The sequence below is a fragment of the Stegostoma tigrinum genome, chromosome 5, assembly GCF_030684315.1.
Source record: "Stegostoma tigrinum isolate sSteTig4 chromosome 5, sSteTig4.hap1, whole genome shotgun sequence".
Taxonomy (NCBI): Eukaryota; Metazoa; Chordata; class Chondrichthyes; order Orectolobiformes; family Stegostomatidae; genus Stegostoma; species Stegostoma tigrinum.
This window is the reverse complement of record NC_081358.1, coordinates 47,795,623-47,814,326: the sequence shown is the minus strand read 5'-3', so window position 1 is coordinate 47,814,326 and position 18,704 is coordinate 47,795,623. Positions and strand designations below refer to the sequence as shown.

Below are 18,704 nucleotides of genomic sequence, written 5' to 3'. Positions count from 1 at the left end.
TTTCTGTTCATCCAGTTTCTAAATCTCCATCACAGCTGACACTGCAAACTTCCATACCAGTGCTTCTGATATATCTTCCTTTTCCTCAACTGAAAACTCCCTTACACTGTGGTCTACCAGGCCATCAACCACAACCATTCCATTTCCAGCACTTCAGTGCTCAAACCTTTTTCTCCCTTCCAGAACCAAGATAGGAATCCCCTTCTCTCAGCCTTCTGTCCCATTAACCCTCTTGTTCAATAGCTTAACCTCCACAATCATTTCATACATAGCCCCTGCCCCTCCAAGCATACAGAGAGGACTATTTGCTCTGCAGCATTCTACCCTCCTCAATCACCTCCTCTCCTTTGTGTGGGGCCTTCTCATGCATGTGGATGATTTTGCTCCCCTGTTTACAATTCCATGGATCCATCTTTAGTTTATGGACATCTCCCATTATAATCTCATTTTGCCTGGCAACAGCATTTATCATTTAATCTTACCTGCCTTCAGTCCCATCATAGATCTTCTAGTCTATTCTCCTGGCCTCACCAATATTTCCACATGCTCAAAACTTCTTACTCTCACGTTGCTATGATCTGGGATGTTATTTCAAAGAGTAATGAATATTGATTCAATTGTAACTTCCAAATATTATTTACTTGAAACAATAGCAGGGTTTGGGGCTAGTTGGACAGCTCTTGCAAGGAGCTGCCACAGGCACAATGAATCAAACAGTCTGCTATAGTGATGCATGATTGTACAAGATTACAATAATTAGGAGCAGGAACAGGTTTTAGGCCATCGAAAATGTTCTGCCATTCAACAAGACTTTCATATCATCTTCAAATTCCTGCCAATCCACATATACTCAATTCTCTAAGTGCCCCAAACTCTACTCATTTGAGCCTTGAACATGCTTACTGATTGACCCTTCAAAGCCCCTTTGGATAAAAAAAAATTCAAAGATTTCCAAGCCATTGAGTGAAGAAATTTCTCCTAATCCTTGTCCACAGTGACTTATGCTTTACCCTGAAATGGCCTGAACCCACCTCCTGATATTGGACTTCTGTTTTCAGATCATGAAACCTGTGTTAGGCTGTTGCTCCATGCTGTGCCCCAAACTTGAAAGGGCAGCTCATTCACCCAATTAAACTTGTTTCTACAAGTGGGGCAGTGGAGGGAGTTGGCAGTCAACTCCTGCGACAGGCCTGAGGTAGCAATTGAGATGGGTGATGGCGAGGTCAGCAAGTTAGAAGACATACCTTGGAAACTGGGAAACATGCCCAATTGTATTAATCTCATTTCTTCTATTGCCCCTTATCCAGTATACACTAGGTACATAACCAATAAACCATATAATGCTGACATTTGAAGTGCTCATGAAATTTGTGAAAAATTAGCCAATTAAAATTTCTTTTCAAAACTACTGAACCAATGTTGCTCTGACCTTGTCTCTTGCTGCCACCTTACCACATCATTGTTTCTCCCATTCCCTGACCCTCCTTGCCACTGTGGACTTTTGTCTCCCTCCCTTTCAGTCACCAGTTCCCTTTCCCAAACTGAATTGTTGCCACAAATGCTCTAGAGATGAGTGGCGAAAGAGCAGACACCATAAACTTTTAAGATGTACGCTGCAAGCCAGGGTCTCAACCGTTAGGGAGCAGCAGTGACTGCGAACCAAAGGGTCAGTGGCAAGATGGAGGGCCAGAGAGTGGAAAAGGTCACGGGTGGGTCAGCAGTGGGAGGAAGAATTAAGCAGTGGTAGAAGGCAAACGCAGGAAGTCCTCAGCAACAAGAGGGAGGGTCAGCAAGTGGCAGAAGCTGCAAACCAGAGGATCAGCAGGTGGCAGAGGTCAGGGATCTGTGGGTTGACAAGAAAAGCTAGGATCAGAGAGCAGCAAGGGCCATAAACCAGAGGGTCAGCAATGAAGGGTAGGATCAGGAAGCGGCAGGGGCCACAAACTGAATAGTGGGCAGAGAGAGGCAAGGTCAAGCTCCAAGATGTATCAAACAGTTCATGTGGGCCTGTACCAGATATGGTGTGAAACAACTTTAAAACAAAACTCTGGATGCTTAAAAGGATTACAACTGACCAATGATAAAGCAGACTTACTTAAACAGGACAATTTAAAACAGGGACTTGCTGTACTGTTTTATAAAACTGTCTCACAATAATTCATTCAACTTGTCCTACTTTTGCCAATTTAGCTTGCCAATTAAGATTAAAATCCCTCAGGATCACTGCATTACCCTTCATAACTGCCCTTCTAATTTTCTGATTTATACTCTGTTAAATACTAAGATCACTGTTAGGGGGCCACATAAATTATTTCTAATTTATTATGAGGCCATCCCACTAGTTTTTCCGATATTTTCCAAAAGTACTCAGGAATATTTAGCTCCCAAACATGGGCAGCATGTCTAAAGGCTGGCGGAAATAGAAATGGGATTGGAGGCATGCTGATTTGGTACTTCATGGCACTGACCAGCATTCCATTCTTTGAGCCAGTTTGGAGAAGGAAAGAAATGCAGACAGACTCAAGTGAAAAATGGCACTGTAGGAGAGGTGGGAGTTTAGAGCAGGGGGCTGGGGGTGGGGCGGGGGGAATAATGCCTCATCTCACTACAGACCCTTTCCATACAACAATACTGTCAGACTACAGTTGCAGGTTGTTCAGTACAGGGTTTGAGTTCCATGAGCACTGTCTGGCATTTGTGGTGTTTTTGGAAATATCGTTTCTGAACCCTGGTCTTCAGAGCAACACCCAGTCTCCCAGGATCTGCTATTAGTCCGGTAGTAACGGGAGCCTGCCAGTGATCTTCAATCAGGTGGTACAAACACCCTCTTACCATTAATTACCAATCCTTCAATAATTATGTTGGGTGACTATCCCGAACTTAGTGCTGAGTTGAGACTACATTTGATCCCACTGTGGAAAATCCAGTCCTATATCTGGTTTTTAAGACAAAACTCATTTAGCTCTTTGTGCCATTAATTCATCTGTCTTGTTACCAACATTTCATACATTCAGATATAAAACCTTCAGTTTTAATATAATCAGAGATAATGGGAACTGCAGATGCTGGAGAAACCAAGATAATAAAGTGTGGAGCTGGATGAACACAGCAGGCCAAGCTGCATCTCAGGAGCACAAAAGCTGACGTTTCGGGCCTAGACCCTTCATCGGAGAGCTCTCTGAAGGGTCTAGGCCCGAAACGTCAGTTTTTGTGCTCCTGAGATGCTGCTTGGCCTGCTGTGTTCATCCAGCTCCACGCTTTGTTATCTTAGTTTTAATATAATACTATTTGCCTGGTGTGTCTTGGTCACTAGTGTCCTTTTCATTTTACTATTCTCCTTCTAGACACAACTGCTATTCTACTCTCGAGTTTGATTATTTTTCAGACATAACCATTATCTGAACCTAGCTTACTTAACTTGATATTCAAGCTGCCAGGATGCTGGTCCAGCCCAGCTTAGGTTGAGTCCATTTGAACAGAAAAATTCCTTCTTTTATAAAAATTGGTATTCCATGAATTCAGGCATGCACTAATAACTCTAAGCAGTTGGTTCCAAACCCAATTTATGCATAGCTCAGGCAGTAATCCACAGATTATCACCTTTGAGGTTTTGCTTTTTAAATTGTAGCCTAATGCTTTTAATTCCCTCTGCAGAACCTAATTTCCAGTTCTATTTGTGTTCTGGTTCCTGTACAGATTATAATAACTAAACCACTACCTCTCGTTCACTTTTTCCTTGAGCCACAAAGATATCCTGAACAGGCATACAGGAGAGTCTTTAGAACTCCTAGTTGCTTATGCACAGAACACAATTTATTCACAACTATGATATTCTCTATTAATACCACAACGCCATAATAGCTCAAATCCCTCACCCAAATCATCACTTGTATCATGATGGTTCCTTGCATCTCTTTTTTCACATTCACATCTGTCGCTACCCCATAACTGGAAAATGGCAAAGGCTAGGATCCTCCTAACTTCAAACCTTGTCTATTTGCCTCCTGATGCTCAGTTGCATTATGCTGTCCTGGACCACTAACAAGATCTAAACAGAACTGAAGTGCTGTGATTACTACCTAGATAAGGATATTCTGTTAACTTTAACCTCCCTGATGATTCAAGCATATTTATCTTAGCCATTAGATTAATTTGGACTTGTTGTAGGTGTGGGTGCTTAAGATCATGCAGCTCTCTACAAGCGCGCAAATGCTGCAGATGGTGCACGTGGCTATTTCAACATAACCTTGTTTTACAGACATAACTAATGGCTCAGTTGTGATTCAGAATAACCTAAATACTGCTGGCTTGATAGCTGTTCTGAGTCAAGGTTGACTTGGGACCTGTTTCCTCCCACAGCCTGACAATGGAAGCCAATGCAACCACCAAGAAAACTCAAAATGATACAACAGTGAACAATAAGCTAACAATCTAGCTTCAGACAGAGCACAGATGATATGATGATGAAAGTTTAATGTAATTAATTCACTGCTTTTAGTTTTGAAACAAAATTAGTTACAAGTTCCTAGGTTTAATACTAACCATCAGAAGCTTAGACAAACAACAAATACAAGACGTAAAGGCACCTCCTTTCTCCTTTGCACCAAATTCCTACTTATTCAGTGATTTCATTCCAAACAAACATGTTACTCAGTAACATAAAAGCCTAATAATGAAATACACCATTTTGTTTCTCTTGCCTAACAATGTGGCTTCAACTTAATTTAAACAAATCAATGTGATTGCATAACTATTTAACAGCCCACTCATAAATCCTACTTTTAGCCAGAGTTCAACTTAAGTTCTGCTGGATTTAGGCTATTGGCCATGGGCCTTACTATAAATGAAAAGTGCATTTAAAACAACTACAATACAGTATTACCACATCTTGCAAAGCTAATGCAAACAGGTATCAAGTGTTACTCCAGTTCAAACAAGACAAAAAGTACCTTTGCAGTTATAACTACAGCAACATGAAAGTCATTTTCTCTTTATTTGAAATCTTTGCAAACAGAAATATTAAAACGAAGAACGTAGTATCCTCCAAGAAGTATTATTACTTCTCTCTGATAATAGTGTACATAAATACAATGAATATTACGATACAGATCAGAAAAGTACCAAATTCTCAGACTGAGAATTAGCCATTTGAGCCAAAAGGGTCAGGATTCGGTAACTAAGTACAATTGCAGCAATTTTGCAGCAGGATATGGGTGCACAAGATCCGTATCAGTTGTGACAGATTACATTTGAATAGTCAGTAAACCATTGACAACTCCATGAAGAAAAGTATTTTGACACGATGTGCAAAATCTGCCACTATGCTAAGTAAGTGTGCTCTACAATATTTACGGGGCTGTGGAGTAATGGCAGAGGAATGGAACTAATGTGATGTCTATTGCAAACTGTCAGCACAGGCACAGTGGGGAGAACAGGCACTCTTTGCACTGCATCATTGTATGGCTTTAAGTTGCCATCTTCAGTTGAGCGGTGAAAAAAAAGTGAAACACAGAAACACACAGAAGTCAATTTTCAAACAGTTTTAATTTAAAAACAAGCAAGAGCTACTTGCAAAAAATGGTCATTTTGCTAGGGTGAAGTCATTGGCATCAATCTTCTTTTTCATCCAGTAGGCTGACTGGCACAGCTTCCCTCTGAAGCTTAATTACATAACTTAGCCTAACCTTTCAGTGCAGTTCTGAGAGTGTCAAAGTCGTTGCTCTTCAAATATTAAGTCCTTCTTGTCTGTAGCCATGGCTCAGATGAGCACTGAAGATTCTAGTTCTTTCTTTCACCAAAAGTAATATCAAATTAAGAGAACTTCTGGTTAGGGGATGAACATGAATCTTTGTGTAGAGTGCCTCAAAATCCTTTTAGCTGATTTCCATGGTCCCAAACCTTAGCATTACTGAATATGTGCTTTCAACTACTCACCATTATTGATCATTTGTACTGTATTGCAACATGCTTTGCTTGCAGTATCTGATCTTCTGGACCTAGCTTAAACAGGAAAACTAAAAAACAAGCCAACTTTATTTTAGATGTATGAAACAAGGAATATAGTTACAAAGGAAAATGCTAAAGGAGCACTGGTGATAAATGATAACAATATACTTGGGGAGCTTTGTGTTGTGTATCACTGACATCAAAGCATTATTTGCATTGTAAGGAGAATGCAGAAATTACTAAATGAAACCTTATAAATTTTGGCAAGAAATCCTTTGCTATACAGTTCAATACTGTTCTCTGAGAAAGTTAAATATATAATTTTAAAATATTACTTTCAATTTTCCCTAAATAGGTTTCAGTGGGGCAAGTGACGTTTAGGTTGGAAAAAGGATTTCTGTTCGTATCTTCAACTTCATTTTCAACTTTAAACATTGTACACGTATGTTATCATCAAAACCAATCACACAGAATTGAAATGAAACTCAACATCAATCTTAATCAAATTATATAATAATCAGTGATTAACCAGAACGCTATCCTTCCACAAGATATCCTGCCAAGTATTTAGATCTGACACCTTCTTCGACAGAATCATGCCTTGAACATGCGATACACAATCATCGCATTTGATGTTTTCTATGATTTTCAATAGCTCTTCTCAGAGCTGTGTCCATTGAAAGATCACACTGGTTCATATCTTCATTATCACATCCAACAACAGGGCACCTATTGCAGAAACAAAATGCTTCAATTAAAATGAAGGAATCAAATGTAGACCGAACAGTGCTAAAGAAATCAGATGGGCACTTCTTAATCCTTTTACCAAAAGAGTCCTAGATTAACATTTTATCTGACTAATTAATTTTATATTTTCGACTTTCCTTTGACCTCACATTTTATGTTTAATAGCAGGCTGTAATGTTGCATTAACTCTGCAGGAGTTGGGAAGTACAGATTGGGAGTAATTGTTCCACAGAAAGGGCACAACAGATATGTGGAGACTGTTTAAGGAGCAGTTGATGCGAGTGATGCATAAATTTGTTCCTCTGAGACAGGTAGGAAGGGGTAAGATTAAGGAGCCTTGGATGACAGGTACAGAGGTGCTTCTTGTCAAAAAGAAAAAGGCAGCTTACGTAAGGTGGAGGTAGCAAGGGTCTAGCACAGCTTTCGAGGATTATAGACTTGCTCGGAAGGAGCTCAAAAGTGGACTGAGGAGGGCCAGGAGAGGGCACGATAAAGGCTTGCGAGGAAGGATTAGGGAGAACCCGAAGGCATTTTACTCAAAACGTGAGGAATAAAAGAATGATCAGGGAGAAGGTAGGGCCAATCAGGGATAGCGTAGGGAACTTGTGCGTGGAGTCTGAGCAGACAGGGGAAGCCCTAAATGAGTTTTTTGCTTCGGTTTTCACTAAGGAAAGGGACCTTGTTGTGAATGAGAATTTTGAGGAGCAGGGAAACAGGCTTGAACAGCTCAAGGTTGAGGAAGTTGATGTGCTGGAAATTTTGGCAAACATTAAGATTGATAAGTCCCCAGCACCAGACCAGATTTATCCTAGATTGCTCCGGGAAGTGAGAAAGGAGGTTGCTTAGCCGCTGGCGAAGATCTTTGCTTCCTCACTCTCCATGAGAGTCGTACCGGAAGATTGGAGGAAGGCAAATGTTGTTCCTCTTTTCAAGAAAGGGAATAGGGAAATCCCTGGAAATTACAGACCAGTCAGTCTTACATCAGTGGTGAGCAAGGTTTTGGAAAGAATTCTGAGGGATAGGATTTATGACTACCTGGAAAAGCATAGTGTGATTAAAGGGAGTCAGCATGGCTTTGAGAGGGCAGGTCATGCCTCACAAATCTTATTGAGTTCTTTGAGGGAGTCACCAGACAGGTTGACGAGGGTCGAGCAGTGGATGTCATGTACATGGACTTCAGCAAGGCATTTGATAAGGTTCACCACAGCAGGCTCTTTCATAAAGTCAGGAGGTATGGGATACAGGGTGATTTGGCTGTCTGGATTCAGAATTGGTTGGCTGACAGGAGGCAGAGAGTGGTTGTAGATGGTAAATATTCTGCCTGAAGGTCAGTGCTGAGTGGTGTCCCGCAGGGCTCTGTTCTTGGACCTCTGCTCTTTGTAGTTTTTATAAATGACTTGGATGAGGAGGTTGAGGGGTGGGTTAGTATGTTTTCCGATGACACAAAGGTTGGAGGTGCCGTTGATAGTATCGAGGGCTATTGCAGGCTTCAGCGAGACATTGACAGTATGCAGAGCTGGGCTGAGAAATGGCAGATGGAGTTCAACCTGGATAAATGCGAAGCGATGCATTTTGGAAGGTCGAACATAAATGCTGAATAAAGGATTAAAGGCAGGATTCTCGGCAGTGCGGAGGAACAGCGGGATCTTGGTGTTCAAGTGCATAGCTCCCTCAAAGTTGCCACCCAAGTGGATAAGGTTGTTAAGAAAGCATATGGTGTTTTGGCTTTCATTAACAGGGGGATCAAGTTTAAGAGCTGTGAGGTTTTGCTGCAGCTCTACAAAACCCTGGTGAGACCACACTTGGAATATTGTGTCCAGTTCTGGAAAGATGTGGAGGCTTTGGAGAGAGTGCAAAGGAGGTTTACCCAGGATGCTGCCTGGACTGGAGGGCTTGTCTTACGAGGAGAGGTTGACTGAGCTCGGACTTTTCTCTCTGAAGACAAGGAGGAAGAGAGGTGACCTGATTGAGTTGTACAAGGTAATGAGAGGCATGGATAGAGTTGATAGCCAGAGAGTTTTCCCCAGGGCAGATTGACTGCCATGAGGGGTCATAGTTTTAAGGTGTTAGGAGGAAGGTATAGAGGAGACGTCAGAGAGAGGTTCTTCACCCAGAGAGTTGTGAGCGCATGGAATACTTCGCCAGTGGTAGTCGTGGAAGCGGAGTCATTAGTGACATTTAAGTGACTGCTGGACATGCACATGGACAGCAGTGAACTGAGGGGAATGTAGGTTAGGTTATTTTATTTTTGGACTAGGGTTAATCTACGGCACAACATCGTGGGCCGAAGGACCTGTACTGTGCTGTACTTTTCTATGTTCTATGTTCAAACTCAAGACGTCAACACCTTTCTGATTTTGCATTCTTAATTGGAATGATACATTCCCTTAACTGACACTGAAATTTCATTAATGCAAAGACAAACAGAAATAGAATAAGCACTAATAGTGTTTTAAGGTGAGAGAGGAAAGATTTGAAAGGACCTAACGGGCAACATTTTCACACAGAGGCCGGTGTGTGCATGGAATGAGCTGCCAGAGGAAGTGGAGGAGCCTGGTACGATTACAACATTTAAAAGCCATCTGGATGGGTGTGTGAATAGGAAGGGTTTAGAGGAATATGGGCCAACTGCTGGCAAATGGGGCTATATTTATTTAGGATATTTGGTTAGCTCAGATGAGTTGGAACGAAGGCCCTGTTTCCATGCTTTTTGTACAACTCTATGACTCTGTCACTGCAATGTATGGAAGCAATGTGTTTGGATGAAAGGAAGTTATTGATGAAGCCAGTGTTGCAATATTCCTTAAGTTCTGTGGTCAATCTGTTAAAAATATTAAACATGTCTGGAAATCAGGCTGTTCTGGTTGTAATGAACATTCCATTGAACTTTATGTTGGAGTAAGAGACTTAACCATCTTGTTGTTTCCAATTATAACATAATATCGCTGGAATGTTCCTGTAATCAGTAGTTGGTAGGAAAATGCTATTCTGAGTAAATAACAGTCAGTTTAAAAGACATTCAGCTGTACATTCTGAACTGTCACAATCATTTTAAGAACATGCGCCTCTGTAGAATTACTCCTGAAGTTACACCTGGAGACAGTTGATTCTTTTGCTGCAAGCAAGCAGTGTAACAAAATTTTAGCAACACCACGAGGAAAACCAAACTGATATTTCCAATATCTCTAAAAAAAGATGCTGCTCTGTGACCTATTTGGTTTTGTTTTGAGAATCAATGATACGCAACTACTAATTTGTTGTGATTTATTAAAAAGGGACATCCAGAGATACCATGCATCAATGACAGAATAATAGTAGGATTCATTTAAGCCGCTGAACTGTGTCTTATTGAATTGTGATAATTTTTATAACGTCCAAGTCCCTATTAGGTTGTAGTTGTTCCACTTTTAACTTACCTGGCTTTCTTCTTCTGTTTGTGCTTGTTCTGAATTATTTTTATTATGGCTTCCTCTTCATAGCTGTGACCACAAACTTTATTCTTCACAGGACATTCCATTTCCCTCTGAAAATTCAAAAGTTAAAAAAACAAATTAATGACTCTTTCCTTTTCACAACGAATAACTATGCATAATATGTGACATCTGTGCTGATTTTACAGTCAGTTTAATCTTTCTTTAAAAAACTGAACAAATTTATGAATTCACTTCAAAACAATATATTGCACAATTTTAGTTGCTTTTACATTAAGTCAAGAACCATCACCCTCGTCGTATAGGGAGTACAAAATCTGCAGCTTCCATTCCAAAAGGAGTTGGCAAACGATTTAATTCTGTACTACTCGGAATATCTTAAAAAAAAACAGACACTGTCTACAAGACAGTTTATTTTACCATCACATACTGGTAATAATCGTCTATTCATTCAGTAACAAAAATAATTACATTGTTGAATGGAAAAAAAGTCTGCTGCTTTTTGAAAAGGGTTTGAAAATCTGAAAAACAGACTTCAATGTGATGAAATACAATAGTTTTGTTGTAGATTTTAATGTATGTTCTGTTGGGGTCTCATGGAATAGTATAATGGAAATTCAAGATGAGTTAGAGATTGTCTTTAAAATAAAACTGCAAAACTAGGACCAAAATGCATGCTTTCCTTGCTTTGCCACATTCAAGGAATGCCAAATTGTTATATATAGAGTGCACAGAAACAGGTAATAACCGGGGAGGGTTTCATATAATTTTGTAAAGAGGAATTATATTTCATAGTAGTTATTCACTTTCTTGAGCAGTAACAAAAATACAAGTTATGTAACAGCTCTGGTTTAGTATCATCCTGTTCATATTAAGGTGCTAATCAACTAAATCATTTGGAAATCAGGGCAAAGAGACTTGTCTTGCTCATCCACAAGAAAATCCATGTTTACAGGCTGCAGGCAGGACCACATGACCACCTTTCTCAAGGATTGCAATCAACAGGCATACCAAGTTTCAAACCACATTTCCAGGAAGGGGAGTGAAATATGAGAAAAGGCACGTTTCACTGCAGCTGTACATGATGCTGATGAGAACACATCTGGAATACTGTATACAGTTTTGATTTCCTAAGAAGATTACGTTGAAAGTAATTCAGAGGTTCACTCAACTCATTCCTGGAATGAAGAGTTTACCTTATCAAGAAAGGTTGATCATTTTAGGCCTATACCAGTTGGAATTTATATGAATGAAATATATAATATCTTGAAAGCACTGGATTGGGTGGATACCAGAGAGGGTGTGTGTGGAAACTAAAGTACATAGTTTAAAAATAAGATGTTCTCCTTTTAAGATAGAGATGAGAGTTTTTTCCCCCCCTCTTAGGAGTGTTGTTAAAATGCAGAATTCTTTTCCACAGAAGGCAATAGAGACCAAGACTTGAAATTCATTCAAAGCTAAAATACATAATTTTTTGATAGTTAAGGAATCAACGATTATACAGTACAGATAGGAAGGTGAGAGTGAAACCACAACCAGACAGCCACAATCTTACTGAAAGATGAATCATATGCGAGGCATACTGTGTAGGGAGAAGACTGGAGAATGGGGTTGAGAAGCTATCAGCCATGACCAAATGGTGGAGCAGACTCAGTGGGCTGAATTGTCTAATTCTGCTCCTGTTACTTAAGGCTTCAAACTAAAGCTAATACAAAATCTTCATGTTAATTTAAATGCTTTGAAAGAGCTCAAAAAATACATTCAATAGCTAACACTGATAGTTAACTGCAAAGGAAAATGCACCTGAACATACAGTTCTCAGAATATGCTGTTCTGTACCTGTGTAATGGGGCAAATGAAATTTCTCTGGCTCTGGGTCACTGCAATGTCTTCATCAATCTCATTGGCTGAACAGCTGTCATTTTGTGATTCTGCACCAACTGAAATCCAAGAGGAACAATATAAATAAGCCACATTTCCTAATTATTTGCAGCTTAGCTGAATTATTTATTTACTGACTGGAGTTCTTTACATTCATCATTAAAGCAATATTTCAGTAACATTCAATTCCACTATGACACAATACTAAGGTATGAGTAATTAATTTATGGATTGATTTCACTCGACTTAAATGGTTTGAAAGTTAGGTCAGCCTACTTAACCGATCTTTTCAATGCTCATTCTAGGATTTTAAGTGTAACTATGGAAGCAAAATTCAAAATTTCCAAATAACTGCATGGATTTCATGCAAGCACAGTCCTGAATTATTTTCCCAAAAAGACGTTTTACAGACTCTTCAGCAGGTGCAAGATTCTCTCTGCCCCAGCTATTATCACTTCCACATAAATATTCAATGATGTACTTGACCATCAGGAAATAAACACAGTCCTTTAAAAAGGATATAGCAATAAAATTCAAAAAGACCGATTGAATTAAAGCATGAACCAGTAAAATATAAAGTAATAATCTGGTGACATGGGGAAATCCGAGGTATAAAATAAAAACAATTTCATGGAAAGACAAAAAGAATTGGTATTAAGGTAAACTATAAACATAAAACTACAAGTTAAATTGACAGTGTGAACTTGGCAGTGCATAAAGTAGAAGTTCTGAATACCCTGAATTTATTTTCATTGCAGATTCACATTACAAAGTTGGTTGGCTAGACAATAGATTGCAATGCAGGGTACTGTTAACAGTGTGGGTTCAATTCTCATTCAGCTGAGGTCACCTCAAAGGTTCCTCATTCTCAACCTCTCCCCTCAACTGAGATGCGATGGCCCTCAGGTTAAACTCAGCACTCTCGGATGATACAGCAGCCTGTGGACTCTGGGACTTTGGTGACTGCTATTAACCTCTACATTCATTTAGAAACTATGCTTAATTACATCCTTTCTTTTCTCTATCCACTGGTTTTGGAGGTTTCTTTTGGTTTTTGCAGAATTAATACATCTTTTATAATATATACTGGAATGAACTTGCACTTACAGAGCACCTTATTATACCTCTCAGTGAGTGACTCTACAGAAGTAATATAAGCTTCCAAAAGCTTGAGTGTGGAAGCAAGCCATTCAGCCCATTAAGTATGCACCAAACCTCCAAACAGCATTGCACCCGGACCCTCCCCTCTCACCCTATCCCCACAACTCTGCATTTCCCATACTTAATGGACCTAAACGACACATCTCTGGACACTACAAGGAATTTAGCGTGATCAATTCACCTAACCTGCACATTTTGGGACTGTGGGAGGGAAACCAGAGCACTTGGAAGAAACCCACATAGAACAGAGAGAATGTACAAACTCCACACAGTCACCCGAGACTGGAATCAAACCGAGGTCCCTGATCTATGAGGCAGCTGTGTTAACCAATAAATTAGCAATGACAAAACTATTTTTCAACCTCCTGGTGCTTTGTTTCTTTTGTTTTCTTCGTTAAAATGACAACTGAAAAGAGGGTGAAAAGAAGTAAAGCCACACAAAGTGAAAAATGGCTATATTAGTATTATTTTCTTTGCACACTGGCTGGGTGGCTTCGTGGCTGGGACAAAAGTCAATAAGTTGATGCCGGTACCGAAATTGCTGACCAAAGATTAAATCATTCTGGGAAGGAAACATATAATAATGAAATCTTAGAGGTTCTATTCATTTGTAAGCGGGAAGTATAATTATTTGCATTTGCTGCAATATGCAAAATCTCTTCTTTCAAACCCCCACCGTCTGAACTTTTTTCTCCTCTATTTTTCACAGGATCCATTGCATATAACCTTTTCTTTCTGGCTGCCTTTTTTTCAAGCAATGTTGTTTGATGCTTTTTCTTTTACCATCATAATATATATATAAATGCTTGCACTTAATCTGGTCTTATAACTATATCTTTTCTTCGAAGTTCTCTTTACAGGGTCTTTTTCTTAAACTGCTCTGCTCACCATATCCTATCCCTACTAACTTTCATTTAATGTTACTGATCATAATAATGCCATACACACTTGTTTTTAAGAGGTGAAATGCAACACTCTATGTGAGGCTTGAAAGCACATCCATTTTCTTGAACATTATTCTCCATGCAAATAATTAGTGTAAAATGCTCGTTAAAAATTGACATGACAATTTATCAGACATAGTAAGGACTGCCGATGCTGGAGTCAGAGACAACACAGTATGGAGCTGGAGGAACACAGCAGAGCAGGCAGCATCAGGAGAGCAGGAAAGGTGATGTTTCAGGTCAGGATCCTTCGTCAGAAATGGGGGAGGGGGAAGAGAGCTCCAAAGTAAATAGATAGAGAGGAGGGGTGAGGCTGGGGAAGGTAGGTGGGATGGTGATAGGTGAATGCAGGTAGGGAGTGGCAGGGACTGGTCAGTAAGGTGGGAGGAGCAGATAGAACGTAGAACGTAGGACATCACAGCGCAGTACAGGCCTTTCAGCCCTCGATGTTGCGTCAACGTGTGAAACCAATCTGAAGCCCACCTGACCTACACTATTCCATTTTCATCCATATGTTTATACAATGACCATTTAAATACTCTTAAAGTTGGCGAGTCGACTACTGTTGCAGGCAGGGCATTCCACGCCCTTACTACTCTCTGAGTAAAGAACCAACCTCTGATTTCTGTCGTACATCTATCACCCCTCAATTTAAAGCTATGTTCCCCTCGTGCTAGCCATCACCATCCAAGGAAAAAGGCTCTCATTGTCCACGCTCTCTAATTCTCTGATCATCTTGTATGTCTCTACACCTACCTCTCTCTGACGAAAACTGCCTCAAGTCACTCAGCCTTTCCTCATAAGACCTTCCCTTCTTACCAGGCAACATCTGGTAAATCTCCTCTGCACCCTTTCCAATACTTCCACAATCTCCCAATAATGCCGTGACCAGAACTCTACGCAATACTCCAAGTGTGGCCACAGAGTTCTACACACCTGCAACATGACCTCATGGCTCTGAAACTCAATCCCTCGCCCAATAAAACCTAACACACTGTATGCCTTCTTAACAACCCTATCAACCTAGGTGCCCAGTTTCAAGGATCTATGCAGATGGACATTGCGATCTCTCTGCTCATCTATACTACAAAGTCTTACCCATTAGCCCAGTACTCTGTATTCCTGTTACTCCTTCCAAAGTGAATGACCTCACACGTTTCTGCATTAAACTCCATTTGCCACTGCTCAGCCCAGCTCTACAGCTTACCTATGTCCCTCTGTAACCTGCAACATCCTTCCGCACTATCCACAACTCCACCGACTTTAGAGTCATCCGCAAATTTACTAACCGATCCTTCTATGCCCTCATCCAGATCCTTGCGGTAAACCACTAGTAACTGAACTCCAGAATGAACATGTCCCATCAACCATCACCCTCTGTCTTCTTACACTGGCCAATTTCTGATCCAAACCGCTAAATCACCCACAATCCCATGCCTCCGTATTTTCTGCAATAGCCTACCGTGGGGAACCTTGTCAACTGCTTTACTGAAATCCACATATACCACATCAAACGCTTTACCCTCATCCACCTGCTTGGTCACCTTCTCAAAGAACTCAATAAGGTTTGTGAGGCACAACCTACTCTTCACAGAACCGTGTTGACTATCCCTAATCAAATTATTCCTTTCTAGATGATTATAGATCCTATCTCTTATAATCCTCGCCAATATTTTACCCACAGCTGAAGTAAGGTTCAATGATCTATAATTACCAAGGTCGTCTCTACTCCCCTTCTTGAACAAGGGGACAACATTTGCTATCCTCCAGTCTTCTGGCACTATTCCTGCAGACAAAGACGACATAAAAATCAAAGCCAAAGGCTCTGCAATCTCCTCCCTAGCATCCCAGAGAATCCTAGGATAAATCCTATCTGGTCCAGGGGACTTACCTATTTTCACACTTTCCAGAATTGCTAACACCTCCTCCTTATGAGCCTCAATCCTATCTAGTCTAATAGCCTGTATCTCAGTATTCTTCTTGACAACATTGTCTTTTTCCTGTGTGAATACTGCTGAAAAATCTTCATTTAGCACCTCTCCTATGTCTTCAGTCTCCACTCACAACTTCCCTCTACTGTCCTTGACTGGCCCTAATCCTATTTTAGTCATTCTTTAGTTCCAGACATACCTATAGAAAGCTTTAGGGTTTTCCTTGATCCTACCCGCCAAAGACTTCTCATGTCCCCTCCTGGCTCTTCTTGGCTCTCTCTTTAGGTCCTTCCTAGCTAACTTGAAACTCTCAAGCGCCCTAACTCAGACTTCACACCTCATCTTAACGTAAGCCTCCTTCTTCCTCTTGACAAGAGATTCAATTTCTTTAGTAAACCACGGTTCCCTTGCTCGACCACTTCCTCCCTGCCTGACAAGTACATACTTATTAAGGACACGGAGTAGCTGTTCCTTGAACGAGCTCCACATTTCAATTGTGCCCAGTCCCTGCAATTTCCTTCCCCAACCTATGCATCCTAAGTCTTGCCTAATCGTCTCATAATTGCCTTTCCTACAGCTATAACTCTTGCCCTGCGAGATACACCTGTCCCTTTCCATCGCTAAAGTAAACGTAACCAAACTGTGGTCATTATCACCAAAGTGCTCACCTACCTCCAAATCTAACACCTGGCCTGGTTCATTACCCAGTACCAAATCCAATGTGGCCTCGCCTCTTGTTGGCCCACCTACGTACTGTGTCAGGAAACTCTCCTGCACACACTGGACAAAAACTGACCCATCTAAAGCACTCAAACTATAGCGTTTAGAGATGAGAATTTTTATTCCTGTTGAAGAGTTGTTTGATGTTGAAACAAAGTCGTTGATTACTTTTAAGGCAGTGGTGGATAAATTCTTACTCGTCAGGAGAATATGGAGTTATCAGTAGCTCTGAACTGTCTGAGATCTGTAAACACCAGCGACTCCCAGAACTGGAAGTCAGTACATCCACATGCTGAATGGTGTGTGTGGACCCTTTAAGTGGCTGTGCAGCTAAGAGGAAACGTTGATCGGAGTACATGGAAATACGGAATTTGAAATGCACTGTTCAGCCATGATTGTATTGGATGGTGAACCAGGCATGAGGGACCAAATGGGCTACTTCTGATCTTATTTCAAATGTTTGTATGCATGTAGTCATCGATTCACTAATGTCAACTTTTCCTTAAAGAATTTTGTCCTGTAATAGTCTCTAATGTCTAAGACTGTCTATAAGTCTGATCACTGGTCTTTGATGGACAGGCTGTGTCAGGTCAAAGAGGTCCTGCATGAATGCGATCCCCTACTCCCAATGCCTCCACCTCCACCGTGCGTGCTCCCAAGATGGGGCATCCCACTCCCATACATCCCAGATGTCCTCTTATTTCAAGGACCGCAACCTCCCCTCTTCGGTGGTTGAAAATGCTCTCGAGCGCATCTCTTGCGCTTCCCAAACCTCTGCCCTCACATCCCCTCCCTGCAATAAAAACAAAGACAGAGTCCCCCTTGTCCTCACATATCACTGCACTAACCTCTGGATTCAACTTATCATTCGCTACCACTTCTGCCCCCTGCAATCCATCCAGCAACCAAAGATATATTTCCTTCTCCATCCTTATCCACCTTCCGTAGGGACTACTCTCTCCTTGACTCCCTCGTCCGTTCCACACTTCCCACTAGCCCCACCACCCCTGGCACCTTTACCTGCAACTGCAGAAAGTGCTCCACCTGGCCCTGCACCTCCCCCGTCACCTCCATCTAAGGCACCAAACAAGTCTCCCACATCAGACAGAGGTTCACCTGCACATTCATCAATGTGATCTCCTGCATCCGTTGCTCTTGATACGGCCTCTTCTACATTAGTGAGACCAAGCGAAGACATGGAGGCCACTTTGTAGAGCACCTGTGTTCTGTTCGTGACAAACGACAACACTTTCGGATCGCGAACCATTTCAACTCCCCGTCCCACTGCCTGGGCCTCCTCCAGTATCATGATGATACCACCCAGAAACTGGAGGAGCAGCAACTTATATTCCACCTTGCGAGCCTAGAACCCAGTGGTCTAAATGTGGACTTTACCAGTTTCAAAATCTCCCCACTGCCAGACTCATCCTGTGACCAACCCTCCCTCTCATTTCCGCCTTCTCTCCCAACTACCCGCTCCTCCAACATCACTGACCAATTCCCACCACTCCCTATCTGCATTCACCTATCACCATGCTACCTACCTTCCCCAGTCCCACTCCTCCTCTCTCTACTTATTTTGGAATTCCCTTCCCCCTCCCCCTATTTCTGAAGGTGGATCCCGATCTGAAACATCAACTTTCCTGCTCTTCTGATGCTGCCTGGCCTGCTGTATTCCTCCAGCTCAGCACTGCACTAGTTTCTCAAACTTGTACTGCATAGGTCACTAAAAACAAACCACTTTATAATATTCTTCCTCCTTCTACTTTTTGAAAGTCTCCCTCTTCTCTAAGCATCTGCTTAGCAACAACCTGGTCACTGACGCCCATTCTGGGTTCCTCCAAGGCCACTCAGCTCCTGACTTCATTACAGCCTTGGTTCAAACATGGACAAAAGAGGTGAATTCCAGGTGAGAGGAGCATAATGGCTCTTGATATGGTGAG

At 41.3% G+C, this 18,704-nt stretch overlaps 1 protein-coding gene across 1 annotated transcript in view; it reads right to left on the bottom strand.

Moving 5' to 3' along the window:
* Positions 1 to 5,008: 5,008 nt before the first annotated feature.
* The window catches only part of nsmce2 (NSE2 (MMS21) homolog, SMC5-SMC6 complex SUMO ligase), a 173,479-nt gene continuing 159,783 nt past the window's right edge, over positions 5,009 to 18,704 (bottom strand). The window contains exons 5-7 of the mRNA XM_048529400.2: positions 11,964 to 12,064; positions 10,110 to 10,216; positions 5,009 to 6,675 (exon numbers count right to left, since the gene is read on the bottom strand). Of these exons, the coding sequence (XP_048385357.2) occupies positions 6,567 to 6,675; positions 10,110 to 10,216; positions 11,964 to 12,064 (317 nt within the window). The 3' untranslated portion in view covers positions 5,009 to 6,566. The remainder of the gene's footprint in view (positions 6,676 to 10,109; positions 10,217 to 11,963; positions 12,065 to 18,704) is intronic.